A 27,978-nucleotide genomic window follows, 5' to 3' on the forward strand; every position below is an offset into this window, starting at 1 on the left:
CTGGATGTTACAGGCTCACAAAAACCCTTTTTTTTTTTTAAGATTTTATTTATTTATTTGACACAGAGACAGAGAGAGAGACAGCACGGGCACGAGCGTGCGAGCACAAGGAGAGGGAGTGGTAGGCAGAAAGAGAGGGAGAAACAGGCTCTCTGCAAAGCAGGAAACCGAATGCAGGACTTGATCCCAGGACCCCGGGATCATGACCTGAGCCAAAGGCGGATGTTCAGCAACTGAACCACCCAGGTACCCCAAAAACTTTTTTTTTTTAACAAATGGTAGAATTAACCGATTTTGAAGCTTCGTGAATACCCAGATCCCTCAACCTGACTCCTGAACATCCTGATTCCTCACCTGTAAAGGATCACACAATGTCCAAGGTGCTCACTAATTCAAAACTTACCTATGTTCCCAGGGGACCAAAAAAGACTAGCTGGATTCAGCTGTTTAGTTTGGATCTGAGAAGATGAGTGGAGGCAGCTTTGGGCTCATTTCTCTGCTCCCTCCTCCCAGCCGCTGTCACCATTCCATCTTCATGTCTGTGAGGTGTCTGCAGACTGAAAGGAGGGCCCTGGGCCTCGGGCACATAAAATGATGCCAGTTGTTGGGGCCACACAGGAACCTGTAAGACTGAGCTGGAACGATACAATCTGGGTAGTAAATCTGAGGTTAGGAAGCTCACCAGCTTAGGACACCCCAAACTTTTTCATCAACAGCATCTTGATTCCTTACCCAAAAGGTAAGGAATGTCCTTCACAAGGAAAAATCAGATGCTACCAAGCAATGATAGGTGGCCGAGGTTTTTCAAAGAGAAGGAGAAGGAAATAATGCTTAGAAAGCAGCAACGAGAAGCCAGGAGGACAACAGCCTTTATCACCAGCCCAAACAACATGTGGGTCATAACAGCATGCATAGCAGATACCAGGATTCCTGTGGAAGTGAATTAGAAGGAAAATATTGCACAGGAAAATTTGCAGACTATCACTACAGCAGTATTTTAAGGGCAATGTATATGTAAGAAGAAAAGTTTAAATTAATGAGCCAAAGGGGGTACAAATAGTCGGCAAGCTTACGTATTTTCCAGGTTCCAGCAATGTTTCATCAGGGGAACAGATGATGAACCGTCCATCTATTACCACTGGTAGTAGAAAAATGGTATGCATCACTGTTGTACCATGTAAAACTAAACCGTGCTACAGGTGATCTGTCTACATGGGTGAGTTAGTGGCTGAAGTGGTAGAATTAAATTATGGCAGTGGAATGTATTAAAAAATTCAGTTACAGTAGATTCTATGGGAGGCAATGGGAGAAGTGGGGCTCACCTGAGAACAGATGCAAGGAAATGTCATCAGGCTATTTATCACGAAGGTACAAAAGAAGAAGATGAAAGACCACTAATTTTTGTTGAGTACCTACTATCTGCCCAGTACCACCCCTGTGTCATACCCGGCTCCTAGGAGATGGCCAGTAAAATGTTTGTTGAAGGGATAAATGAATCCTCAGTGTTCATTCTGCAGAAGAAATGAAAGCTCAGGAAAGTGATTCACTTAGGTCACATCACAAGTAGTAGGACTGGGGTCTGAACACAGGTTTATGGTCAGATTCATATTCATATTATTACAAATCATCCCAAAATTTAGTGGCTGAAAACCACAATGTATTATTTCTCACAATTCTGTGCATAGGTGGGGCTCAACTAGGTGGTTCTTCTGCTGGTTCTGTTTCTGGTTGCTCACGTGGCTGCAGTCAGATGTTGGCAAGGGCTGGGAACACACAAAATAGCTTTATACATGTCTCCTTTCTTGGGACAGCTGCAAGGCGGGGCTTTGTTGAGCTGCTGGTAAAGCTGGACCTGTCTGTCAAGCATCAGGGCCTTTCCTCCTCTATGTGGTCTTTCTAGCAGAGTAGCTGAATTTCTCATAAGGTAACTCAAGGCCCCCAGGAATGCAAAAGGCTGAGGCTTGGAAAGGGCACAGAATCACTCCTGCCACGTTCTATTGCCAAGAATGAATCACAGACCCAGCCCAGCAGGTCACTGGATCACTGGGGGTCATTTTCGGACACTAGCTCCCACAGGTGATTCTGAGATACCAAACCCTTAATCTTCCCATGACTTCATGCCATGATGAGCACCTGCAAACGAACATGATTGGGTTTAAGAAGATCATCCCGGCAATGAAGACGAAGGTGGCTTGGAGAAGGGGAAACCAAAAGTTTTGCAAAAGTCTGCTTTGGTGCTGAAGAACAGAACCTCGGTAGTTATGAACCCAGCCCAAAGGGAAGGAAGGTATGGTTTCTAATATCGCACGCTGTAGAAATGCCCATTGCAGATAGATCATGAAGTATTGGGGAGATAGCTTAGTACAAGAGGTGGAAGTGAGGAACCCAAAAGAATATTTTGTGTTTACCCCACAACCCATCTAAGCATGCGTTTGCATCTCACCAGTGGAAGTGCAGTTTTCTTCCATCATTTCTGAGTTAGCATCTGTCCCAGTACAGCTCCTATGTAACCAGAGGACTCAACTCTTTCCCAAGCATGACTGTGGCTAACTTCCAGCTCCAAGACTCTCCTTGTATTGAATCCACAGAAATGTATGTTTATATAACATATATACACTATTAAATTTGTATGCATACACACGTGTTTTACATACATGTAAAAAGTTTTACAGATTAATATGGTATGTAACATACTCTTATTTCTATTCTCTTTCATCCTATTTTTCTTAATGCTGGCAAAGAATGTCTAAATTAATTCTGCAATCCATTAATGGATTCTGACTTGTTCTTTGAAAACTTCTACTTTAGTAGATAAGCACCTAAAACCCCAGGAATATTTAGCATTAAATATAGAAATAATGAAAAAAAATCAGTCACAGAATTAATATTTCCCACTACATTTTGGGATCATCTGCTTAATTTGGTATTTATAATTTAAGAGAATTTAACATCCTGATGTATGTAACAGATTTTGCAATTCTACTTTTAAGTGTGAGAGAATGATTCAGACCCATAACTGTATTTAAATATATGTAACAGAATTCCATCACGTTTTAAGCGATATTGAGATTATGAGGCTTTAAGATTCACTGTACTAAGTTTTAAGACCGAGGTTGCTACTTGGATTTTGTTTACCAAGTAACGGAATTGTTTAAGAAGAAAATATGTTAGGGACGCCTGGGTGGCTCATTTGGTTGGATGACTGCCTTTGGCTCTGGTCATGATCCTGGAGTCCCAAGATCGAGTCCCACATCGGGCTCCCAGCTACAGGGGGAGTCGGCTTCTCTCTCTGACCTTCTTCTCGCTCATGCTCTCTCTCACTGCCTCTCTCAAATAAATAAATAAATAAATAAATTAAGAAGAAGAAGAAAATATGTTAAATGTATAAATGCACTTCAGTTATAAGACTATACAGAATAAAAATCCCCTTAATGATTTTATAAGGGGCGCCTGGATGGCTCAGTCATTTAAGTGGTTGCCTTCAGCTCAGGTGACGACCCTAGGGTCCTGGGATAGTGACCTGCCTTGGGCTTCCAGTTCAGCAGGGACTCTGCTTCTCCCTGTTACTTTCCCTCTGGCTTGTGCTCTTTACCAGTACATACACCACTTTAGGATAAACAAGTTTGGGGTTTATCATTCTAGTATTAATTATTAAAGCAAAGGTAATTTCAAAATAATCGCCAAAATGCACAGAACCCGCCGTCGAGGACATGAAAGGAGCTCCCGTTCATTTGGAGCTAACTGAGGGTTCCACGGGGCGAGCAACACGTGGTCCTTCAAAAGGAGCTGGTTCTTCTTATAGAGGAACCAGAAACCAACTTGGGAAGCGGTGAGATCGTTATTCTTTACTACTTTATCGCTTGTAATAAAAATTTAAAAAATAAAATGCAACCGAAAAGCTCGAAGCCGGGCACAAGAAGCCGTTTCCTCCCGGTCTGCGCCGACGCGCCCCAGGCCCCGCTTCGGTCGGCGGGAGCAGGGTGGGTCCCGAGTGGGAATCGGGGATGCAGGCGTCCCGGGGGCTGGGGAGCGCAGGGATTAGTCCCCGGCCCCAGGTCACCCCCGCCGCGGAAAGTGGGCTCCGCAAGCTTCTGCAAAGGAATGGTGGCCGCGACCCGCGCGGGGCCTGCCGCCCGGCGACTGCCGAGCTCCGCCATCCAGAATTTCTACGATTGAACACCCGAGGGGTTGTAATATCTGGGAAAGCACTTCCCAGGACCCCTATGCGGCCTGCAGGGCCAGGTACCAGCCTGCGCGTCCCCGGCAACCACGCCGGCCGGCGCCGCAGCAGAAACCGGAAGGCCACCCGCGCGCCCGCGCTCCCCCTCCCGCGCTCCGGACGATACCACCGAGGCGGACCCCTCCGAAGGCCCGCAAAGGTATCGTCCCCAGCCTGTGATTGGCCGGCGGCTCGGGGGCGTGGCCTCCGGAGCCCTGTTCAGCGCGCCAGAGCCCGCTCGCCGCATTGCGAGCCGGGTCGGGAGCAGGCGCCATGGTGAGGAGTGGTTGTGCATGTGGTTGTGATGAAGGCCGAGCTTTGGGCCTGGGCGCGGGCGGGAGCCCGGGCCGGGGTTGGGGCCGGGGCCGCAGCCTGCCCTGGGAAACGACGGGCGAACGCGGGGACCGCGCTGATGCTCGCGCCGCGGCTCTCTTGCAGGTGCTGCTGCACGTGCTGTTCGAGCACGCGGTCGGCTACGCGCTGCTGGCGCTAAAGGAGGTGGAGGAGATCAGCTTGCTGCTGCCGCAGGTGGGTAAAGCGGCGGACTCACCGGCCTCGTCGCAGCCCCTCGGGCCCCCGTGCCCCAGCATGCACCGCGCCCTCCCACGTGGCCGGCCGCACATCAGGGGTTGCACTGGGCCAGAAAGCCCCCAGAGCCGGGGGTCCATACCGGCTTTCGCGACTAGGGTCACGTTAGGAGTATTTAGAAGTAAGCCCCCCGGACTCCACCCCGTACGGTGAAGCGGACCGGGATTTAGGGCCTGCCTGTAATCGGCTCATTTTACGAAGCGTGCGGTTGCTTGATACCTGTGACCGGGGCTGGAAACCGCTGCTTTACTGCGCCCTAGAGGCAAGAGCGAGGGAAGAAAACCACTTATGCTCTCTTCTCCCCCAAGGTAGAGGAGTGCGTGCTCAACCTGGGCAAGTTCCATAACATCGTTCGTCTCGTGGCCTTTTGTCCCTTTGCCTCGTCCCAGGTTGCCTTGGAAAATGCCAACGCTGTGTCCGAAGGTGAGTCGGCCACAACCAAGTGTTTTAGAGAGATGAGCGGAGGTTCAGTTGCTGCTGCTTTTATCCTCATGGGAGTTTGTGGTAGCATTTTCATCTCCTTGGCTCATTTATTCTAAATCTGATGCATGTTGGGCAGTATTTGGCGGGTACAGGATGTGGCTTAAAATGGCCTAAGGTGGGCGCCTGGGTGGCTCAGTTGTTAAAGCATCTGCCTTCGGCTCATGTCATGATCCCCGGGGTTCTGGAATTGAGCCCCACGTCCAGACCCCTGCTGGGGGGAAGCCTGCTTCTCCCTCTCCCACTCCCCCTGCTTGTGTTCCCTGTCTCATGTCTCTGTCAAATAAATAAATAAAAATCCTTAAAAACAAACAAAAAACAGAGCCCAAGGTCTGGATAGTATGGTATACTAAATATTTGAGGTGCATAATCCAGGCCTAGGCTTTGTGAGTGATAATTGATTAAGTGAAATCTGGTAGGGAGGCGTAATTTAATGCTGAAGGTGGTTCTTTGGTCATTGTTGAAGTAATTGGAAAAGGCAATTTTGACACAGAAGAGCCAAGAAAAAGGTTTGGCCCCAGAAGGCAAATCAAATACTAAATACTTGCCTCCATAGTGCCCCTGGGGATGTTTAAGGTTTCCGTTCTATATTTAACACACGTGCTGTTAGTCCTGTACATCCTGTGGTTGATGCAGGCTTTGCAGTGATGACTTGAGTCTGTCAATCCCCTGAGTGCAGTCACTGATGTGTCCATGTCTCTGAGCAAAGCCTGAAGCAAGGAAGAATATAGGCATGCCATCTCCGCATGCTCTGTGGGACCAACATAGGATCCGTTTGTCACTTAATCAGCGGTTAAGGGGCAAGGATTCCTTATATGATGTAAGCATTGTTCAGCATGTTAGTGGGAGCTCTGTTCTTTGCCTTGAGGTGTTGTTCATGAGGACCTCCGCCTGCTCTTGGAGACTCACCTGCCATCCAAAAAGAAGAAAGTGCTCCTGGGGGTTGGAGACCCCAAGATTGGTGCTGCTATACAAGAGGAGTTAGGGTACAACTGCCAGACTGGAGGCGTGATAGCTGAGATCCTGAGAGGTGGGACCACCTGTTAGCATTCTTGACATCTTGGAGGAGGGGGATCTGCAAACTTAATCAGGGTGCTTAAGGTTGCTTTTGGGAAGCCTCTCTGCTTGGCTGGCACCCATGGGTGCCAGAGGTGGCTTAGAGCCTTCTCTAGCTCACTGTCTTGCCCTCCTCCAGGGGTTCGTCTGCATTTCCACAACCTGGTGAAGGGTCTAACAGATCTGTCTGCTTGTAAAGCCCAGTTGGGGCTGGGACACAGCTATTCTCGTGCCAAAGTTAAGTTTAATGTGAACCGGGTGGATAATATGATTATCCAGTCCATCAGCCTCCTGGACCAGCTGGATAAGGACATCAATACTTTCTCCATGCGTGTCAGGTAAAGTGCCAAGCAAGCCCTGAGAAATGGGGTCTTTGCCCTGTGGTTTAGCGAATTTGGAATGCTAAAATCAGGACTGGCTCCTGTGGATAGAACAACATGGGGTGGGGCGAGCCTCCCGGTGCTTACCACAGGCTGTGTTCTTACACTGACTGTACAGAAAGAGGAGGCAGAGTAAATCCACCCATATACACCCCAGCCCAGGCTCTTTGCCTGGACTGTATTGTGAATGGGGGGACATGAAGTTGAGGTTTTGTACTGGTCTTGATCCTTTTCTCTGGGTAAAGAATTGCTATGGAGAGGGCTGAGGCTTTGAGACCTACCCTCTCGGCTGGGAGTGATTGTGGCCCTTTGCAGGGAGTGGTATGGGTATCACTTTCCTGAGCTGGTGAAGATCATCAACGACAACGCTACATACTGCCGCCTTGCTCAGTTCATTGGCAACCGGAGAGAGCTGAATGAAGAGAAGCTAGAGAAGCTGGAAGAGCTGACGATGGACGGGGCCAAGGCTAAGGCTATTCTGGATGCTTCGCGATCCTCCATGGGTCAGTACAGCCCTGGTGGCCAAGATAAGTTTGGGGCTATGAATATCTGGTCCTGCGTTCACACTGGGTGTCCCTTAGGCATGGACATATCGGCCATCGATTTGATAAACATCGAGAGCTTCTCCAGCCGTGTGGTGTCTTTGTCAGAGTACCGCCAGAGCCTGCATACTTACCTGCGGTCCAAGATGAGCCAAGTGGCCCCCAGCCTCTCGGCCCTGATTGGGGAAGCGGTGCGTCACAGGGAGCAGAAAACAGGGCCAAGGAGTGTTACCACATAGGTCCATACTGCTGTGTTTCCTGACCCTCTGTTATGTTCCCCAGCTGTACTTGATGGGGTGAAGCAGAATTAGGCAGTTGGTAGATAGGCAGTTCCAGCTTCTCTAATTCCTTGAATCCTTTTCCAGGTAGGTGCACGTCTCATTGCTCATGCTGGCAGCCTCACCAACCTGGCCAAGTATCCAGCGTCCACAGTGCAGATCCTTGGGGCTGAAAAGGCCCTGTTCAGGTACCAGTGAGGGCACCTGCCCGCACTCAGGTGCCACTTCTGGTGCCCACTGCTTGTTTGGGGATCACAGTGATGGCTGACCAGGGCTCCCTGACCTGTACAGACCTCTGCTATGGGGGTGATGGCCAGTCCTGGTGTCTGAGTGATTCCCAGGGCCCAGCAAAGGGACCAGATTTCCAGGTCAGCGACATTGGATGCCTTCCCTCTGCTTCTGGGAGCTGTGGGTTGGCGTAAGGTGGGGTCACCGGCCTAAGGCTCGCTCTGGACACCGAGGGTACAGGGGAGGGGAGGAGCTACCTTGGCTAGCAGGGTTGGAATTTCTGATCTTAAAACTCCCCACTAAATATTCTTCTCCCAGAGCCCTGAAGACAAGGGGTAACACCCCAAAATATGGACTCATTTTCCACTCCACCTTCATTGGCCGAGCAGCTGCCAAGAACAAAGGCCGCATCTCCCGATACCTGGCAAACAAATGCAGTATTGCCTCACGAATTGATTGCTTCTCTGGTATGGGTGGGGGGGGCTTGGAGGAGAAGGGGCTGGGAGGGAGGGAAGGCTGACTACCTAGCAGCTTCTACAATGATGGCAGTATTTTTCGTCAACAGCAGTTCACCTAGTGAGTGTTGATACCTTGGGTCTGAGTGAAGCTGAGGGTAGAGGGGAAACCGGGCGGGGAGCAGCTGGCCCTTTAGGGGCTGACAAGCTTTGTTTATCCACACATACACACACACACATCTAGAGGTGCCCACAAGTGTATTTGGGGAGAAGCTTCGAGAGCAAGTTGAGGAGCGGCTGTCATTCTATGAGACAGGAGAGATTCCACGAAAGAATCTGGATGTCATGAAGGAAGCAATGGTTCAGGTCAGTTTGGACTTTGCTGCGGGGCGGTTGGGGGGGACCAGAGCTGGCCGTTGGAAGTGATGAGCTGGCTCAGCCTGACCTCGTAGAGTGGAGGCAAAAAACTGATTTAATGAGCCTGATCCAGTGAGGCCAGAAGGGAGGCCTGGAAAGCCTGCAGTCTTCGGGGCCTCTTCAGCACATTTCTTTGGGCCAGGCAGAGGAAGCGGCTGCTGAGATGGCTAGGAAGCTGGAGAAGCAGGAGAAGAAACGGCTGAAGAAGGAGAAGAAACGGCTGGCCGCCCTGGCACTCGCATCTTCGGAAAACAGCAGCAGTACCCCAGAGGAGTGTGAGGTCAGTAGGCAGCCTGGCCCTCAGCCCAGGGCGAACACCCTGGATGTAGGGTTCAACAGCAGAACAAAGGATGTACTACCTCAAGCCATGGTCTTGGGTCCAGGCTTTTGGACTGAAAGAAGGACCTGAAACATCTCACCTACCTCTTGATTCTATAGGAAGGAGATAGGTGCTGAGAGAACTGGCTCAGGAGCCCAGAGAGCTGGTTGTAGCACACCGGGTCCCTGGGCAAGTGTTCTGTCCTCGGCTGCCTCCCAGGAGTCCTCAACCGGGGGTAGTGTAAATCCCTGCTCTGCGCGTTCTCAGCCGTGTGTCCGGAGGCGGTGCCATTTCCTAGCGGGGCTTGGGGCAGGGGTCTCCACAGTCCAATGTCGTGGTCCCTCCACCCCTGGGATTTTTCATGGAGTGCCCAGTTTGTCAAGTTTTTTAGGGTCCCTTTTGCAACATAGCATGATGGTTCTGTTGTGGGTTTCTCTAGGGAGCTATTTCACGGGCTTAGGTGACCATTCTCCCTTTCTAAGTGGGAGTCACCTTTGGGGTGGATTTCCAATGTCTGTTAACCATCCCAGAAACACGGAGATTTTCACATCATTTCCACGTCTTTATGCCCCAACTACTTAGTTGCAGCAGTTTTAATAGGCATGTGTGTGTTCATACAATGAATGATGGTTTTATACCCATTTCATTCTTTAGGAGACAAATGAAAGACCCAAAAAGAAGAAAAAGCAAAAGCCCCAGGAGACTCCACAGGAGAATGGAATGGAAGACCCATCTGTCCCTGTCTCCAAACCCAAGAAAAAGAAATCTTTTTCCAAGGAGGAGCTGGTTAGTAGTGATCTTGAAGAGACAGCTGGCAGTGTAAGTCTTCCCAAGAGGAAGAAATCTGCCCCCAAAGAGGAACCAGTCAGTGATGCTGAAGAGGCAGGAACCAGGATCATCCCCAAGAAAAAGAGGAAATTCTCATCCAAGGAGGAGCCACTCAGCAGTGGGCCTGAGGAAGCTGCTGGCAGCAAGAGCAGCAGCTCCAAGAAAAAGAAAAAGCTCCGAAAGCTAGCCCAGGAAGACTAGGTCGGACATTTCCTGGTGGGAGGCATAGCCCCCATGCCCTTTCCCAACCCACCATTATATCCCAATAAAAAACAACTTCACAAGAGTCAATAATGTGTTTTTATTGAACACCTTACATGGTTATGGGTGGGACCTATGGTTGAGGCAGAGCACCAATGACCGCCTCAGTGAAGTCCTGGCAGGTGGCATAGCCACCCATGTCAGAAGTTCGAACCTGTAGGGGAGAATTGGCATCATCCCTATGGCCTAGGCCCCATCCCTAACCTCTCCCCCGCCCCCCGCCCCCACCCAATAACACCGTTCCCTAAGGAAGCCAGCCCCAGGACAACCTAGGCTCTGCCCAGATGATTATAGTCTAAAGGTTTAAGAACTCTTCTCTGGTCCACTGTACTGAAGGGAGGTGTAGGTAGTATGGTCCTTGTGAGGTTGGAGGGAATAAAGGGGTCTAGCCCCCATGGGGGTGCAGGTGGCCGATGACAGACTTGATGAAGTCGGTTGTGGTGCTGTAGCCGCCCATGTCTCGAGTCCGCACCTACAGCCACCACCGGCAACAGCCGTGGGGAAGAAGAGAAGAGAGCCCATGAAGGGGGGATAGGGCAATGTGATGGAAATGGAATCCCAAGAAAGGATGGCAAGGCCAGGAAGAAGATGCAGTGCGGCAGTCGCAAGGAGGCGGCCAGATGTGCGGAGGGCCAGAGCCCCTCTCGGAGCTGTGCTGCAGCCGGGGCAGGATGGGAGGGAGGCTGAGCATGAAGTGAGATGGAGAATGCGAATCAGAGACAGGACAAGGATGCCTTGGAGAAAATCAGACCAGGTGCAGGGAAAGGCGGCCAAGGATGCAGACAGGGACAGGCTTTCAGGTGTGAAGGTGCCACCTGGGCCTCATTCTGCCTGCTATGTCCCTCTGCTCCTCCATCCCCTGGGCTCTCTCCCCGGATAAAGAGCTGCAAGTGCCGCCTTCAATGGCCATAAAAGAGCCAATGGATGGAGCAGGAAAGAGGGAATAGCAGACGGTAACCAAGAGGCAAAGGAGAGCCAGAGGATGAAACAGCCAGGAGAAGGGAGGTGAAGAACAGCCCTGAGAGCAACAGGGGAAGATCAGAGAGCAGAAGATGTTCTGGGGACCTGGAGGGAAAGGCGGCCCCAATTCAGGTTCCCCAAAGAGGAGTGCCAAGGCCCTGAAACCCACAGCCTCTCTAACTCACCTTGCCGACTTTGATCACCTTCTTCACCGCATCCGCAATCATGTTGGAGTGATACTCGAGACTGTCAATGTGGACAGGAAGGAACTGAGATTCTCCCCACGGCATTCCAAATCTCCACTGTGCTCCCCCTTATTAACACCCTGCCTCCTGCCCCAGACCTCCATGACCTTCTCGAGATACCCACTTCAAATGCCGCAGCATGTTGGAAGCGGAGAGCAGCATGGCTGTGGGGTTGGCGATGTTCCTGCCCACTGCCTGGGCAAACGGGTGCCGGGCTCCCTGTGGACAGAGGGCAGACTAGAGTCACTGGGGGCAGACATTATGCAGAGTCTGAGGTCAGGGAGAGGCATAAGGGAAGAGAGAACGGGCCAGGGACACTAAGAAGAGGCACGGGGGAGGGGACAGAGCACAGCAGTCACTTAGGAAGGGAGCACGTTGGGAGGCAGCTATCAAGGGACCTCAAGTCAGAAGACCGGCATGCAGAGAAAGTTGGGGGAAGTGGGGATCTCACTCACCGTCTCAAAGACTGCGTACTCTGCACTGTAGCTCTCACCAGGGACCACACCAGCTCCCCCAACCAAGCCAGCAGCCAGATTGTCGATAATGTTCCCATAGAGATTGGGCATCACTAGCACATCAAATTGGTAAGGATTCTGCACCAGCTAGGGGGCAAAATGTGTGGCATGGACAAGCGAATTAAGTTCTGCTCCCGGCCCCTCCTCGGCACCATGAGAGCAGAGACATGGGGAGGACATTACCTGCATGCAGCAGTTGTCTATGATCATTGTCTCAAACTTGATTTTGGGGTACAATTCAGCAACTTCCTCACAGCACTGCAGGAACAATCCATCCCCAAGTTTCCTGTCCGTGAGGACAAAGGGAACAAAGTCAGTCAAGAGTGCAACGGGCCACCTTCCTGGGAGACTATCCCATGTAAAGCCATGTCCCTCACATGATGTTGGCCTTGTGCACAGCCGTGACCTTGCCCCGCCCCTTCTTGGTGGCATAGTCAAAGGCAAACTTTGCAATCCGCTGAGATTTGGTTCGAGTGACAATCTTCAAGCACTCGATCACACCTCTTGCACTCTGTGTAAGAAGAGAGAAGCAGCCAGGTGACCCTGAAAAGAAGGGAAGGAGCTATGCCACTCTCCCACCTTCACCCCTGACCTCCCCAATTTCTAGGGCCTCACCTCATGTTCCAGGGAGCTGTATTCTCCTTCTGTCTGCTCCCGAATGATCACCAGATCTAGATTGTTGTGTCGAGTCTTGTACCCAGGAAGTGATTTCACATGGACTACATTGGCAAACAAGTCCAACTTACGCCTGGGGGTGGGGCAGAGCCATTAGCACCATGTCTGGTGCTCCAGGACTCCTCTGACCCATGGCCCCCACCACCTACCTTAGCCGCATATCGTAGGAGGCTAGCTCGCCCTTATATTCCATCGGGGTATGGATCTTTCCTGCATAAACAAAGGGGTCAGGGTTGGGCACAAACCAAGCCCAAGGGAAGCCAGATCAATGTCTGATCCTCTCAGTGACAAGATGCAACCCAGACTCCTCTCCCACTCCCAAATCTGTGACTTTTAAGTGCCTCTGGAGGCAAAGAAAAATGCCGTTAAAACAAGTGTTTTATAAGACAAAAACAGAGAGGGAGACAAACCATAAGAGATTCTTAATCTCGGGAAACAAACAGAGTTGCTGAAGTGGAGGGGAGTGGGAGTGATGGGGTGGCTGGGGGATGGACATGGGGGAGGGCATGTGCTATGGTGAGCGCTGTGAATTGTGTAAGACTGATGAATCACAGACCTGTCCCCCTGAAACAATACATTATATGTTAATTAAAAAACAAAACAAAACAGTGTTTTATTTTTAGTTACTCTATTTAATTTACGATGAAACTTCAAGGTGACCTAAAAGGAGGACAGAAAACATTTTCATGTGCTCAAAGAGCCTGGGTTTAATAGGCTAAAAAACAATGCTAAGGAACCTATAACCTTTCTTGATGTATGCCTGTCTACCTACTTGACATTTTTTCAACTGACACTTACTCAATACTGGTCATGCGTCAGGCACTAGGGATTTCAACCAAAAAACAATACCCAATTCCTGTCTTCAAGGGGCTGACAATACATTGGGGAAGACAAATACAAAACACATGATAAATACCATGGGCAAGATATTAACGTCATGTACAGGAACCCCGAGTAGAAATTCCCTCTGGTAACATCTAGAAATGTCACAGAACAGCTGGCATTTCAGCCAAGCCTTTAGTTAAGTGAGTACAGTAGGTTGAATAGTAACCTCAAAATGGTATGTCCATTACCATTTACCCTAATTCCTGGATCTTATTTGTGCCCTTATTTGGGAAAATAGGGTTTGTAGACATAATTAAGGATCTTGAGATGAAATCAACATGAATTAGGGTACTCTAAATCCAGTAAGTCTTCCTACAGGAAAACAAAGAGAAACAGATACACAGATACAGAGAGGGAAAAGCCATAGGATGACTGAGGCAGAGATCGTAGTGATGCATCTCAAAGTCAAGAAAGAAACACCAGGAGCCACCAGGAGCCGGAAGAGGCAAAGAAGCATTCTCCCTGAAGCCTTCAGAGGAAGCCCTTCCAACAACTTAATTTTGGGACTCTGGCCTCCAGAACTGTCAGAACAGATTTGTTATTTTAGGCCCCTAGCTTTGAGGCAATTTGTACAGTAGCCCTAGGAAACTGTAATAGAGTAAGTGAGAACTAATCTAACAGGTAGCATCCAAGAAAGAACATTCTGGGCAGAAAAGTCAAGATAGTCAAGATAGTACACGTATTTGGAAACTAATGGTCCAGTGTGACCAAAGCACAGAACAAGTGTTGTGGAAATAAAGGCAGAAGAAGTGAGAGAGTCAGCTTATGAAAAACTTACTTTCCTAAGCTAAGGCTGGGCCTGACAAGGTCATGTTGGTCTTTCCAAAAGAAGAGATGCAGATGGAGGACTGTAGGGGCAGGACCAGAAGCCCCCAAAACAAACAACAAACAAATGAGATTAAAGCAAAGAAGCAGAAGGGAAGACAGAAGAAAAGAGGCAGCTAGAAGAGGCATTCTAGAAACACAATGAACAAGATTTGATGACCCATGATGGAGCCCCTGACAGACTTCAAACCTTGATGCCTTCCTGCAAAGGCAGCTCACATGATCTCTCAACTCCTGAGTTAACAGACAGAAGAAACAAACAGCCACAAAATGGTGATGGGAGCTTGGGGGACTTAATGTGTTAGCATGTGCGGAAAGAAGCTTAAAGAATATTTGCTCACATGACTTTAAGGGAGACGTGGGTGGCGTAGCAAGAGAGCATACATACCAATGATGGCCACCTTGTTTTCCTTCATGGAACTCAACACCTGCTCCAGCTTCTCCTCAGATGCCATATTCTGCACCTCGCTCAGGTGATGCTCCTGGAACTCCACTGGGACAGAGGCAGCCTTTGGGGACATGTACCAAAAATCTCTAGGTCAGGATCGAGGAAGCAGTCCTTTCCAACCCACGCCATAGTCCGTGCTGGCTGATTCCCCCAGGGCCCTCACCTTGAACACCTCCTTGACAGCGTGCATCAGTTCGGGCCCCACGCCGTCTCCTGGCAGCATAGTCACGGGAAAGGCTCCCTCCACTCTCATGTCCTCAGCCTGGAAGCAGTGCCGTCAGAGCTAGAGCTGCGGCGAGGGCTCAGACTCCCGGGGAGAGGGAATGAGGGGTCAGTGGAGTGGGTAGGCAGGAGTCGGACCTGCCCTTACCTGGCTCCGCGAGGCGGCTTGCACCACGGCCGAGGTACACAGGCTCCTCCATGCCCCGGGGTTCGGGGCGGCGACCAGAGCCTGCGACACAGACGCACACGCCTGTGAGGTCGGGTATGGGAGTCCCAGCCCCCGAGTGCCGCTGTGAACCCGGTACAATCCCGCCGCTCCCCCGCCCGCCCGCCCTCGGCCCGACCTGACCCCGGGCCTCACTCGGGTCAAACAGCGGACACCTATGCGAGCTGCCATGTTTCCAGCAGGAAGTCCAGGGGAAGTGACGCCAGAAGCCGGCGTGGCCCGGCACCCCGACTTCCGGTCCGCGCCATACGGCGGTGAGGGGCAGCGGGCGGTTCTCTCTTCCTTCCACCAGCGCCACCTGTCCTCTCCTGCGTCTCTGGCGCCCTCCTCGTCTTCTGCTTACTTCTTGCCCTGGAGCCTGACGGGAGACACAAGTGCTCTGTTGCTTGGTTTTCAGGCTCCATATTTATGCTGAAACTAACACCGAAGGACAATATGCGATTTCATGCGAGTACCTGAGTTCAACGGGTTGAGAAACAACAAGGAGTCTGGCATTTCATGTTTTTGTGTCTATGTCTTTGTTTCTCTCTGTATGAGGCACTAAAAGAGTACATGAACACAATATAGCCCACGGGGGAAGGTGTCTGTCTGGTTTCTCCTGCAGTCTCCTAGCCGGCCCAGTTACTCCGTATTAATCAAGTTTCTTGGTTTTTTTCCTATGTGGCCTTGTTCGTGCTCCAATAGTGTGTCCCAGGCCTCAACTACCCTGGGCAGGACGATTAACTGGAGACAGAAATTATGTCAAGCATGTAAGTGTGACCAAAGGGGAATTTTAAACTGATTTTTTTTTAAGATTTTATTTTTTTAAAGATTTTTTTTTTTAATTTATTAGACAGAGATCACAAGTAGGCAGGGAGGCAGGTAGAGAGAGGAGGAAGCAGGCTCCCTACTGAGCAGAGAGCCCGATGTGGAGCTCCATCCCAGGACCCTGGGATTATGACCTGAGCCAAAGGCAGAGGCTTTAACCCACAGAGCCACCCAGGCACCCCTTAAGATTTTATTTTTAAACAACCTCTACACCCAACAGGGAGCTGGAACTCACAACCCAGAGATCAAGAGACAGATGCTCTACTGAGCCAGTCAGGGGCTCCCCGACTGATTTTAAAAATTCCACTCACTTGCCATTTACAGGTGACGTGCCTAAAGCCAAAATGGCAAGGGAGGATTTGCCTAAACCAGTATTCTAGAAGTGTGATTTTTGGATCTCCTGTCCAAGTGGACCAGGGGCATTTGTTTAAAAAGCAGACTTAGGGGGTGCCTGAGTGGTTCAGTGGGTTAAAGCCTCTGCCTTCGGCTTAGGTCATGATCCCAGGGTCCTGGGATCAATCCCCACATCAGGCTCTCTGCTCAGTGGGGAGCCTGCTTCCCCCGCTCTCTCTCTCTCTCTGCGTGTCTGCCTACTTGTAATCTCTATCTGTCCAATAAATAAATAAAAATCTTTTAAAAATTTTTTCTTAAAAAAAAAAAAAAGCAGACTTAGGAATTCTACACCAGACTTGCAGAATCTGAGTCTCAAGATTGGGGACCCCAGGAAATACATTTTTAACGAGCACCTCCAGATGACACACACTGAAAGCCACACACTAGTTAGGTTCTCTGTAATTTATATACCTCATCCAAGATTTATAGACTTAAAGATTAGATAATGGTTAAGAGTCTTGAACAAATGAAAAGTGCTGTGTAGATATAAGTCTGCCATAAATAATATAGTTAATATAATTTATTAATGTATACTACTACTATTCCTCAATCTCCATTCATTTATTCCATGAAATAAAACTAGAGAGAATCAGGGGCACCTAGGTGGCTCAGTCGCTTGAGTGACCAACTCTTGATCTCTGCTCATGTCTTAATCTCGGGGTCATGAGGTCAAGCCCCAAGTTGTACTCTAGGCTGGGCATGGAATCTATTTAAAAACAAACAAAAAACTAGAGCGTATCAGCACCTTGTTCCCATAGACTCCCTAGTCCCAACTTCCATGCTCCTGTTGCCATTCACCACCATTTTACTCCTCCAAATATCACTCCGATAAAGAAAAAGTGAGAGATTTACTCTTCTTAAAAATCTATATTTTTTGTTACTTTGGGACATTTAGGGTGGGAAAGAAGAAAGATGTGCAATCTTGGTCCAATCTCTGGTGATAATCTAATTTTCTTTTTTTTTTAATAGCTGAATGCTTTGTTTTTTAAGATTTTATTTATTTGAGAGAGAGAGAGTGAGAGAGAGCACAGAGGAAGAGTGAGGGGGAGAAGCAGACTCCCCACTGAGCAGGGAACCCTATGCGATGCTCGATCCCAAGACTCTGAGATCATGACCGGGTCCAAAGCCAGACACTTAAATAACTGAGCCATCCGGGTACCCCGATAATCTAATTTTCATCCCAGAAAACATTAATTTTCTTGAGGATAACTACAACATTATTTTCATCCCTAAATTCTGCCCAGCCTGACATTCAAGCAATACCTAAGACATCCTGCTCTTAATTGAGCCCAGCCTTTCAAATATCAGCTACCTTATATGACACCATGTGGCTTTCCCCTGGGTGAAAAGGACTGATGAAGGTGGGTACCAAGTGATTCAAGTTGAGAAGGTGAGACCATCATTGCCTAAAGGCCATGTGTCTTCCCTGTGAGCTTAGTGAGCTCTCCTGGCCTTCCCAGTCCCCAGGAAGGCATCTCTCACTGATACTGCCTGAGAATGGGGAATTTTAGTCAGGACCCTTGAAATGTTCCTCAAACAGTCTCTTGGGCAGGGGTGGGACTGTTTAACTGATAAACAATCTATTTAACTGTTAACCATGTAGCGTGAGGCTGAGTGAATCGAATGCCGGTTTCCTAGGCCTACAAATCCTCTAGTATGGGGGTATCAACCTGGGGTCCACAGAACCTACAGCCATCCATGAATACAAGTGGAACTTGGATGGGGAAAATCCAAAAATCACATCTTTATTCTTACTCACCTCCAACTGAAATTTAGCATTTCCTTTCATTACGAAGGTAGAATGAAATTGTGCTATCTGTAGTACCCTTGACTTTGTCACAAACAGAAATTACATTTCATTCCCCATTTCACTAGGCCCTTCATGGCCTAACCTTCCCGGCCTGTGTGGCTCTCGGGGGTAGCTGTGAGCAGTTGACAACTAACACCCAAAGCAGGAGAGAAACTGGATGCACCAGCTGGCGGAGGATGTGAACAAGACAGGTCCTGCCCTGTGGAGGTGAGAATGAACATGGTTCTCTGGGGCACGATTGGGAGAGCAGGCATGTTTGAGGAGTTGATGTACAGTGAGGAGTGGTGAGTAAGGTTGGTGCAAGTCTCAGGACTGAGAGAGTGGAAAGGAGTTTATGAACAATACCAAGGACTCTATTGGGATGGTGATGTGAATTTATCATGTGTGTGATTTCATGGAGAAAGCTAACTCTTGGGCTCATCCAGAAATACTATTTTGTCAGGCTCCCTGCTCAGTGGGAAGCCTGCTTCTGCCTCTCTCTCTGCTGCTCCCCCCAACTCATGCGCACTCTCTCTCTCTCTCTCTTTTTCTCTCTCTCTGCTGTGTCTCTCTCTCTCTCTCTCTCCCTCGTTAGCGCAGTAGGTAGCGCGTCAGTCTCATAAATAAATAAAATCTTTTAAAAAAGAAAAGAAGGGGCACCTGGGTGGCTCAGCTGTTGGGTGTCTGCCTTTGGCTCAGGTCATGGTCCCGGGGTCCTGGATCGAGCCCTGCATCGGGCTCCCGCTCGGTGGGAAGCGGCTTCCTCTCCCACTCCCCCTGCTTCTGTTCCCTCTGTCGCTGTGTCTTTCTCTGTCAAATAAATAAATAAAAATCTTTAAAAAAAGAAAAAGAAAGGAAAAAAAAGAACAACTGTGTTTGGACCGAACTGTCAGAGCTTTAATGTAACAATCTGGGATGGGGCCCAGATACTGATGTTCTTCAAAAGCTCCCTGGATTATTCTAAAAGTGGACCAGAGTTGAGAACCAGTGGCTTACATTCCTCATGACCCTGCACTTGGGGCTGGCCAGGTGTCTCAGTTAGGATTAGATTCAGGTGCAGGGAACAATGCACAACATAATCATGGCCCAAATAAGGGAGGGGGTTACTTCTGGCTGATATAAAAATTCAGTGCTGGTGGTTCAGAGCAAGGTCGGCCCCCTGTGGTGTCAGAGGCTCAGATGCCTTATGTTGTTACCCTTCCTTGCAAGGCCTCCATTCCCAAGTTCATTCAAGAGCTAAGACTGTTATTCCAGCTCCAGCCATCATGTCTATATTCTGGCCAGCAAGAAAGACCCGGCAGAAGAGCAGAGGCCGCCATCCCCTTAATGACACTGAAATGTCCCACAGCATCCCTATATCCTCTGTGATAAAGAAACATGTCAATCTTTGTCTTCAAAGCTCTGGCTTTTGTTTTGGAAGGCCTCCTCTAAAGATGATAAAGATATTCTCCGATTTCTTTTCTTTTTTTTTTTTTTTAAGATTTTATTTATTTGTCAGAGAGAGGGAGAGAGAGCGAGCACAGGCAGACAGAGAGGCAGGCAGAGGCAGAGGGAGAAGCAGACTCCCTGCCTAGCAAGGAGCCCGATGTGGGACTCAATCCCAGGACGCTGGGATCATGACCTGAGCCGAAGGCAGCTGCTTAACCAACTGAGCCACCCAGGCGTCCCCGATTTCTTTTTTTATCTGAGAGAAAGTTTATTGTTCTGATTTACTGAGACTTAAAATATTCCATTAAGAAAATCCAGGTAGCTGAAATATCTCAGGGCACCTATGGCTGGCTCAGTCATTAGAGCAAGTGACTCTTAATGTCAGGGTTGTGAGTTGGAGCCCCACATTGGGTGTAGAGATGACTTACAGATAAAATTTAAAGAAAGAAAGAAATTGGGGTGCCTGGGTGGCTCAGTCAGTTAAGCATCTCCCTTCGGCTCAGGTCATGATCCCTGGGTCCTGGGATCGAGCCTGGCATTGGGCTCCCTGTTTGGTGGGGAGTCTGCTTCTCCCTTTCCCTCTCCCTGCTCATGCTCTCTCTCTCTCTCTCTCTCTCTCTCTCTCTCAAATAAAATCTTTTAAAAAATAATTATAAACAAAAATCTTAAAAAAGAAATATTTAACACTGCCCATTTCTTCAAAAGGTCTGAAATAAGTTTTAAAAGACCACAGAATCGGGGCGTCTGGGTGGCTCAGTGGGTTAAGCCGCTGCCTTCGGCTCAGGTCATGATCTCAGGGTCCTGGGATCGAGTCCCGCATCGGACTCTCTGCTCTGCAGGGAGCCTGCTTCCTCCTCTCCCTCTCTCTGCCTGCCTGTCTGCCTGCTTGTGATCTCTGTCTGTCAAATAAATAAATAAAATCTTTTAAAAAAGGGGGGGGGCACCTGGGTGGCTCAGTGGGTTAAGCCGCTGCCTTCGGCTCAGGTCATGATCTCAGGGTCCTGGGATCGAGGCCCGCATCAGGCTCTCTGCTCTGCAGGGAGCCTGCTTCCTCCTCTCCCTCTCTCTGCCTGCCTGTCTGCCTGCTTGTGATCTCTGTCTGTCAAATAAATAAATAAAATCTTTAAAAAAAAAAAAAAAAGACCACAGAATGTATACGCACACACTATGCCACTTAAATCACTTCCGCCATCTACACTTGAAGACTTCAAGTATAGACATAAACCCTGAAGTGCTCAGGTAAAAGCCTTACCTGAGCATAAAAGCTCATCCTAAGGCTTTTTCCGGTGAGCCTCCCCACAACATGACTGGGTAGGTATTTGGGGTTAAGTGTGAATGTTACTGGGAGGTTCCAAGTCACATGATGGGTCAATCCCATTTCAGTTTTAGACCAAAAGCAGCACATGATTCATGCCCCTGAAGGGGCTGTGTTCAGTGTATGTGTGTAAGGGACAGGTATGTGCCAGGGGGAGGTTGCCTGAAACACATTAATAATGAAAGTCAGAAGTCTGCTATTGTCAGGAATATAGAAACATACATCTTCAGGTTCAAAGTCTTCCTGGGGATTTCTTCATCATTTCATCTGTGAGTCTCATTCAGAAACAGTTTTAGCTTCCTGCTCAGAAGGTCGAATGCCTTGGCAGCTTCGTACAGAAGACCTTGGGGGCTGCAAGTCAAGTCTACCCAAGTGGGGTTTCCAGTAGGAGAGTACCCACTGTTCCTATGAAACACTCTCCCATGCCTGTTCAGGAGCTGCAGTTTGAGCACTGGCAGAGACCAGTGCCTGGCTCTCCACCACGGCATGGGCAGACCCTGCTGCCATCCTAAGGCTTTTTCCAGTGAGACTCCGTAAGTCGGTTTGGTTTCATATTTCTCTTTCATCATGGAGGACAGCCAGCTCTGTATGTTTTCCACCAAAATATTAGTGACAACACTTCAGCTTTAAAAGATGTAACCTACTATTGCTTTCTGGATTTTTCCAGAAGCAACCCTCCCACCTTGCTTGCTGCCATTTGTACCAATGTTATGATGGATGTTATGGACGGGCAGGGCCAGGCAGGGATGATCTTCCGGTGAGTGTAATGTTCAGGTCAGACCCCTTTAACTGTGTTTGTTTGTTTAAACATTTTGTTTATTTACTTGAGAGAGAGAGAGAGAACAAGCAGGGGGAGGAACAGAGGGAGAGGGACAAGCAGACTCCATGCTTAGCGTGGAGCCTCATGTAGGGCTTGATCCCAGGACCCTGAGATCATGACCTGAGCCAAAATTAAGAGTCGGATGCCCAACAAACTGAGCCACCCAAGTGCCCCTAATTTTTTTTCTTGAATAAGAACTTTATCTAATGTTGGAACTGGATACGTTTTCAAGGGAGCCTTTATGGTGGCCAGTATGAACTCCATGTGGCTTTCAGTAACATTCAGATACTTCCCTGCAGACTTTGCTTCATAATAAACTATTATTTCATCAGTTACAACCAGACTGCACTTTCTGTGAAGCTTCTAGTGGTGAGCTACTCCTTCATCCATGTAAGAGAACCAAAGCCTGAGCATCCGAGGGTCATCCCTCCTGTTGTCTGATCAAAGGTGTACATGAGACGAACATCCGCTTCGTGCAGTTCTGCCTTCTGCAACAATGGTCCCTCTCCTGGAAGCCCTCCAGCAACTCATCCCTCGGCTGCCTGATGGACATATCACAGCCTTCAAGTTTCCCTTCAGAGGCTTCCGCCAGGACCATGGGATCAGGATCTGCCCTTAGGGGAATGTCACATAGGTATTTTGTCTAAAGATAGTATAGCTTTTCAAACATTCAATTCCTCAGCGATAGACTTCTCCAAAGACTTGGTCTCAGTAAGAGCTTCCGGATCCTGAGGGGATAACCGCAATTCCTTTCAAAGGATACTTTATCAGAATGGTTTTGGAGTCTCAAATCACTCACTCACATTCAATCAGACTACATCCAAGACACTGCACCCTCTGTTTTCTTGTCAATCAGCTCCTCTCAAACATAGGGCAGCATGAGGTAGTGGACGCTGTTGTATGTCTGTCCTGGACAGAAATAGGGTAAGTCAGCATCTTTGGATTCCAGGACATCAGTTCAGTAGGAAAAGGTGTATAAGGGGCTGTAAGTCTGCACAGGGAAGACAGGACACTGAACAAAGTCTCCAGGGCCATAACATAGTCCTCTACCCTGTTTGCACCCTTTTGTCTTCTCCAGTTCCTTCTGACATACCAGTTGGTCAGGACATCCATGAACTTGATCAGGCAAAACACAACAGTATAGAGCCTGTAAGCTGTCATTTTGGTGTCAAAAAACCCAGTAAGTACCTGTGTGAAGGGCAGGACCCTCTGGTATGTGATGTTGGCACTTTCTTAAGCCATGTTTTGGTTGTAGACGAATTCCATTTCTTCCTTATTCTGCAACTTCAGGACGTTCTGGATGAAGAAGCGGTAGGCACTGGACCAAGGGAGCAGCACATCCTTCAAGATATCACACACACCCTCCTCCTTAAGGCTGAGGCTTCCTGCTCTCACCACAGGGGAGTTAATAAGATACAATCTGAAGGCATCGGCACCATATTTATGGATGATTGAAAGTGGATCCAGATAATTCTTATTTTGTTTGCTCATTTTTTGGCCAGCACTCTCCAGGATGAGCCTGTTCACAATCACATTCCTAAAAGACACTGTCCTAAGAGAGCAATAGCCAGCGCCACCAGAGTGTAAACCCATCCTCTGGTCTGGTCAGTGTCTCAGCATCCTCAAACTCCCTCTTGCTTTCAAATGATAATGAAGTTGAGCATAGGCCATGCTGCCACTCTTGAACCAGCAGTAAAACTCTTTAGAGATGCGGTGCAACAATTTTCACAGCAGGCAGGGATGGTCAGATGGTCAATGCTCTCTCTGTGCAGATCAGAGATCTTTGTTCCCAACAGTTCTTCAAGTTCTGCCATTGACCCAATGCTTACTGCCTCCTCAAAGTCATCACTGACCCACAATGGGATTGGGGTGCCCCACTACCTGTTTCTGGAAATTGCCCAGTCACATGCATTCTTCAGCAAGTTTCCTAAACACTTTTCTCGTACAAACTCTGGGACCCAGAAACACAGGTCACTAATTCCTCAGCAACCAGTCTAACCAACTTCTCCACCAGCTAGACTCTGCTTTATAAATGAGGGGAGTGACCAACCTCCAGCAAGAAGGGTAGCTGTGAGTGAAGGTACTGGCAACAAGAAGTCGGCCTCTTTTTTCAGGGTCCTGATGATGTTTTTATGTTTCTGTCAGCATCCCTCACAGGCTGTCCTGTGAAATCAGCCACTTCTTTTTTTTTTTTTTTAAAGATTTTATTTATTTATTTAACAGAGAGAGATCACAAGTAGGCAGAGAGGCAGGCAGAGAGAGAGAGAGGAGGAAGCAGGCTCCCCGCTGAGCAGAGAGCCCGATGCGGGACTCGATCCCAGGACCCTGAGACCACGACCTGAGCCGAAGGCAGCGGCCTAACCCACTGAGCCACCCAGACACCCCAAAATCAGTCACTTCTGATGTCAAACAACCTCAAGCATCCATAGGGCGAACAGGGGAAGTTTCTGCACATGATGCTGAAGTCCACACAGACCCAATAATCATCAGCACTAAAGTAAAGAGCCTGGTGGGCCACTCCAGGGCCCTTCGCCTCCTACACATGGCCATCAGCAAGCCCAGTAAAAGCACCATTCTCCTTACCTGCACAAAATAGTCAAACAGGGGCCTATATCTCTTGCTCTTTGAGATAGGTGCCAGGAAGTCTTTCAAGGATCTCATAGTCACTCTCCATCTTATGGAGGGCTCATAATCTGGCTTCTGTGAAAATCAGTAATTTTCCTCTGAAAAACATCTTTAATCTTCATATACTGCATATCTGGATTAACACACAGGACAAGGTTACTAAGATGTCTAGGGAGTGGTTATCTAAGCAACCAAAGATACAGTTTCATCTTCCTCCAAAAGGAAAGTTACACATATTGAAGGATCTTGAACATCCTTGTATTTCTGGTGAGACTCAAAGTTGGAAAGTGGAATGTTACATGTGGTAGAGGACATACCTCTATCCACAAGGCCTTTCTATCCACACCTCCATCCACAAACCCTTTGTTGTCGAGTTGTTTGAAGATCCACTAGACTAATTCCATTAATTGTGGATGCAGAGTGTTGTAGTCATTGTCAAGTTCAATACACTGGCCAACCCTTCTAACAGCGGACTTCCACAATATCACTTCACAGATTGCTTGGCACTGATTGTTATGCTCTACAATCCCCATTTTGGCTACGTTCTCTGGTCCTCTGGTTCCCAGTATCTTATCAATATCATGTTCTCCATGTAAGCCACGAAAATCCATCCAAATCTTCTGTCAAAATGAGACCCAGTCTGGTGAGCATATCTGATAACTATATCTTTCATTGTCCCTGCCAACGTATGTTCATAGTGAAGCAGTCCAGTTGCAAAAGGAGGCCATAATAAAATGTAGATCTGGGCCCATGTTTTGACTGCTCTAACCATTCCTGAAAACAGGGGCACCTGGCTGGCTCAGTCAGGTAGGCCTCCAACTTTTGATTTCAGCTTGGGTCATGATCTCAGACTGGTGGGATAGAGCCCCAAGTTGGGCTCCATGCTTGGAGGGGAGTCTGCTTGAGGTTCTCTCTGTCTCTCTCCCTATGCCCTTCCCACCCCCTGCTCTCTTTCTCAAATAAAGAAATCATTTTTAAAAATTAAAAAGAGACAGGCATGGCTTGGAAATGGACACAGGGTAGGAGCTATGGGGAGAGCTTGGAGTGTCCCTGCACATTCTTTATGGGTATCCAAGATTGTGAGGTCCCTAACTGTTCTTTGTGCCATTTCTCAGGCTTGTGCTGACAGAGCAGCTTTTTTTTTTTTTAAGTTTTTATTTATTTATTGGACACAGAGAGAGAGAGACCGCAAGTAGGCAGAGAGGCAGGCAGAGAGAGGGGGGGAAGCAGGCTCCCCGCTGAGCAGAGAGCCCGATGCGGGGCTTGATCCCAGGACCCTGAGATCACGACCTGAGCCGAAGGCAGAGGCTTAACCCCCTGAGCCACCCAGGCGCCCCTGACAGAGCAGCTTTGAGGAATGTGGTAATACCTTCCTCTAGGACAAAGAGCAGGCTTGATTATTTTTTGCTATAAAAGACCTGGGTTCCCCAGGCTCAGTGCTCTCAGATGCAGCACAAACCTACTGCATACACAGCATCCACTGAGGCCCTCCACGTTGCCCCTGTGGGACTTGGGAGGAAAGGGAGGCGATGTAAACTCTGCTTATGCTGCTTGCTGTGCCCTGAGTAATAAAGTCCTTAGTCTCATCTTGGCCAGCATCCAGGAAACTGTAAGAGGCCAATTAATCACTGATCCACAGGAGAAATTCAGATGCCAGACCATGATGGTTTTGGCAGTGAGGATGTTGCTAAAGGAGACGTGGCCTTTCTGGAAGAGGAAGGACCCTGTGGACCAGGCCAAGGGTTACGAGGAGACTCCCTGGCATAGTTAGTGAATTCTCTTCCCGCAGTGGTGGGTGGCAGGGTGAGGGGGCTCCAGTGAGGGCCTCCCAGTGGCCTACCTGTTAATGAGAAGAAGCAGGGAGAGATAGGATTGAAACAAGCCCCCGGAACAGTGCTTCGGTTCCAGCTTACTCTCATCTGCGCAGGAGGTGGAAGGGAAGTCATGATGGTGGGGTGACAGTATGGCTCTGGCTGCTGAGTCCAAGGACTCAAAAGCAGAAATAAATGGTATCGGTCGGTATGTTTGACACAGAACCTAACATGAACCAAAAGCATTACACATGTATTTGGGTGAGCCATTCAAACCCAAGTGACCAAAAAACTTTGCTTGCTGGCAAGGACCTGCTCTGTCCCTCTGTGCACCCCGATCCCTCTCCCCTGTCAGCTGCTTTGATGAAAAAGTGGAGTATGCTAGGAACTTCATGGAGGGATGGGCTCAGACGTTTGTAGCTCTGTAGGACCTGTCACCTTACCAAGCCTGTCACCCCCTTACCATGTCCTGTGAATAGATGCAGCTGGGATGGCTGAAGGGACCAAGGAATGCAGTGTGGGACTGGGGCAAAATGACCCCGGGCTCAGGGGGTCTCTGGGCTGACACTAGAGGTACATGGCCAGTGGTATGTCAACTCTATAGCCAGAAGCCAAGAGAAAATAAAAGCCTACCAGCTGTCCCCACTGCTGTCCCATGGGCTAGCCTCCCCCACCCCCCAGCACCCTCTGTTCTCCTCCATCCCTCCTCCACGCCCCCGCATCCCCCCAAGAGCCCCCAAACCTCCCCACCCCTCTGCCTTGGAATAGCATGATTTCCCAATGCCTGGGTGGTTCAATCAGTTAAGTGTCTGCCTTTGACTCAGGTCCTGATCCCAGAGTTCTGGGATCCAATCCGGCATCCAGGTCCTTGCTGGGTGGGGAGTCCGCTTCTCCCTTTATCTGCTGCTCTCCCTGCTTGTGTACTCTCTCTCTCTCTCTGACAAATAAATAAAATCTTTTTAAAAAGAAGGGAGGTGGATAGCATGATCTCCTATCTCCTGGCACTGTTGCTACAGCTCCTGATTAGCACACACTAAACTCCTTAGTCTGTTTTTCCATAAGGTTAAAAAAAAAAAAATCACCCAACTTCAACGGCTGGGCTCTGAACAACGTTTGCAGTAGGGAAGGGAAATTAAAGCTACCCTGTAGCTGGGATCTTCAGACCAATGATCTGCGTTGAGGATGCGACTGCTGAAAATATAATTGGTATTGGTGCTTGTTCAGGCTTGTGCTGTGAGTGCTCCTAGTGTCAGCACATTTGCCCATTCAGAGGCTGCTGCTTGTCCACAAGTGATTCCTGAACACTCAAAATGGAACAAACTACAGGATTCCAAGAGGAGAAAGGTGAACAGGAAAATAGCCTCTATGGCTGCAATTACGTAAAGGCCATTTCCAGGTACAACAGCGCCACCAGCCGGACAAGTCGTGAAGTACATCGCTTTAAAAAAAAAAAAAGAACAACAACGGAAAAAACCCTGCTACTACCTTGTTACTGATCCTGTACTGGTCCTGTCACTTTACTCCTGACGTCCCCCATTCTGGCACAGGTCAGCTTGGGTTTGGCGGCTATCGAGAAAAGAGCACAAAACGCCTTAACGGTCAAATGGAAATGCTTTATTCAAGAGTACTGCTGGCCTGTCCCTAACATAATCCGAATTGTACGTGGAAGGGTGGTGGCAATCCCTTTGGGGAGAACTCCCTTCCTCACCTCATCACCTGAAGCATCACTTCGTGATGACCCTCGATTCACAGAGGGTCCCCCAAGTGCCTGCCTGGTTCACTGTTGGTTTGGCTACACTCACCCCTGATGATGTCCACACTCCACCCCAGTACAAGCACAGCAGAATCAAAAGAGCCATGTCCATTCTGCTCAATGTGCAGAACTCAAGGCAGTGCTGATAGCTCTCACCGATACTTCCCCTGATGAAACGTGGCCCA

General features: G+C 48.8%; 2 protein-coding genes, 5 non-coding genes and 1 pseudogene across 9 annotated transcripts; 6 read left to right on the forward strand and 2 right to left on the reverse strand.

Moving 5' to 3' along the window:
- The first annotated feature begins 4,450 nt into the window (after positions 1-4,450).
- NOP56 (NOP56 ribonucleoprotein) lies at positions 4,451-10,076 on the forward strand. The gene is made up of 12 exons (XM_044263331.1): positions 4,451-4,495; positions 4,658-4,747; positions 5,116-5,230; positions 6,156-6,317; positions 6,483-6,681; positions 7,039-7,226; positions 7,305-7,456; positions 7,631-7,731; positions 8,090-8,238; positions 8,471-8,592; positions 8,786-8,923; positions 9,617-10,076. The coding sequence occupies exons 1-12, from the start codon at positions 4,493-4,495 to the stop codon at positions 9,989-9,991; spliced, it is 1,794 nt and encodes a 597-aa protein (XP_044119266.1). The 5' UTR covers positions 4,451-4,492; the 3' UTR covers positions 9,992-10,076.
- On the forward strand, positions 5,927-5,994 carry LOC122916687. The gene has a single exon (XR_006386305.1). It is a non-coding gene; the product is annotated as a small nucleolar RNA SNORD110 (small nucleolar RNA).
- Positions 6,794-6,924, forward strand: LOC122916679. Its single transcript, XR_006386297.1, has one exon. It is a non-coding gene; the product is annotated as a small nucleolar RNA SNORA51 (small nucleolar RNA).
- On the forward strand, positions 7,794-7,879 carry LOC122916686. The gene has a single exon (XR_006386304.1). It is a non-coding gene; the product is annotated as a small nucleolar RNA SNORD86 (small nucleolar RNA).
- On the forward strand, positions 8,306-8,376 carry LOC122916670. Its single transcript, XR_006386288.1, has one exon. It is a non-coding gene; the product is annotated as a small nucleolar RNA SNORD56 (small nucleolar RNA).
- On the forward strand, positions 8,644-8,714 carry LOC122916669. Its single transcript, XR_006386287.1, has one exon. It is a non-coding gene; the product is annotated as a small nucleolar RNA SNORD57 (small nucleolar RNA).
- IDH3B (isocitrate dehydrogenase (NAD(+)) 3 non-catalytic subunit beta) lies at positions 10,072-15,295 on the reverse strand. 3 transcript variants are annotated; one of them, XR_006386142.1, is made up of 13 exons: positions 15,188-15,295; positions 14,975-15,055; positions 14,768-14,866; positions 14,545-14,665; positions 12,596-12,656; positions 12,387-12,519; positions 12,149-12,282; positions 11,955-12,057; positions 11,712-11,858; positions 11,381-11,475; positions 11,197-11,257; positions 10,321-10,523; positions 10,072-10,205 (listed from the first exon to the last, which is right to left on the reverse strand). XR_006386142.1 is itself a non-coding variant. In XM_044263333.1 (12 exons), exons 1-12 carry the CDS (start codon positions 15,221-15,223, stop codon positions 10,125-10,127), a joined length of 1,152 nt encoding a protein of 383 aa, XP_044119268.1. In that variant the 5' UTR covers positions 15,224-15,295; the 3' UTR covers positions 10,072-10,124. The 3 variants fall into 3 exon arrangements, 2 of the variants coding, with proteins under 2 accessions (XP_044119268.1, XP_044119267.1); XM_044263333.1 differs by lacking the exon at positions 10,321-10,523; XM_044263332.1 differs by lacking the exon at positions 10,072-10,205 and having other exon boundaries at positions 10,249-10,523.
- A 5,674-nt stretch (positions 15,296-20,969) lies between these two features.
- On the reverse strand, positions 20,970-25,006 carry LOC122915622 (annotated as a pseudogene).
- Between the last annotated feature and the right edge of the window lie 2,972 nt (positions 25,007-27,978).

Source organism: Neovison vison, chromosome 8 (assembly GCF_020171115.1).
Source record: "Neovison vison isolate M4711 chromosome 8, ASM_NN_V1, whole genome shotgun sequence".
Taxonomy (NCBI): Eukaryota; Metazoa; Chordata; class Mammalia; order Carnivora; family Mustelidae; genus Neogale; species Neogale vison.

What these genes read in the sequence shown, in the direction of transcription:
- NOP56 (XM_044263331.1), top strand. An exon ending in TGCCAACGCTGTGTCCGAAG is followed by an intron (nt 5,231 to 6,155) that starts GTGAGTCGGCCA and finishes CTTTGCCTTGAG; the next exon opens with GTGTTGTTCATGAGGACCTC. An exon ending in CGGCCCTGATTGGGGAAGCG is followed by an intron (nt 7,457 to 7,630) that starts GTGCGTCACAGG and finishes ATCCTTTTCCAG; the next exon opens with GTAGGTGCACGTCTCATTGC.
- IDH3B (XM_044263332.1), bottom strand. Translation starts at nt 15,223, where the DNA reads ATGGCAGCTCGCATAGGTGTCCGCTGTTTGACCCGA. An exon ending in AGTACGCAGTCTTTGAGACG is followed by an intron (nt 11,476 to 11,711) that starts GTGAGTGAGATC and finishes CTCTGTCCACAG; the next exon opens with GGAGCCCGGCACCCGTTTGC. An exon ending in AACATGCTGCGGCATTTGAA is followed by an intron (nt 11,258 to 11,380) that starts GTGGGTATCTCG and finishes CCACATTGACAG; the next exon opens with TCTCGAGTATCACTCCAACA.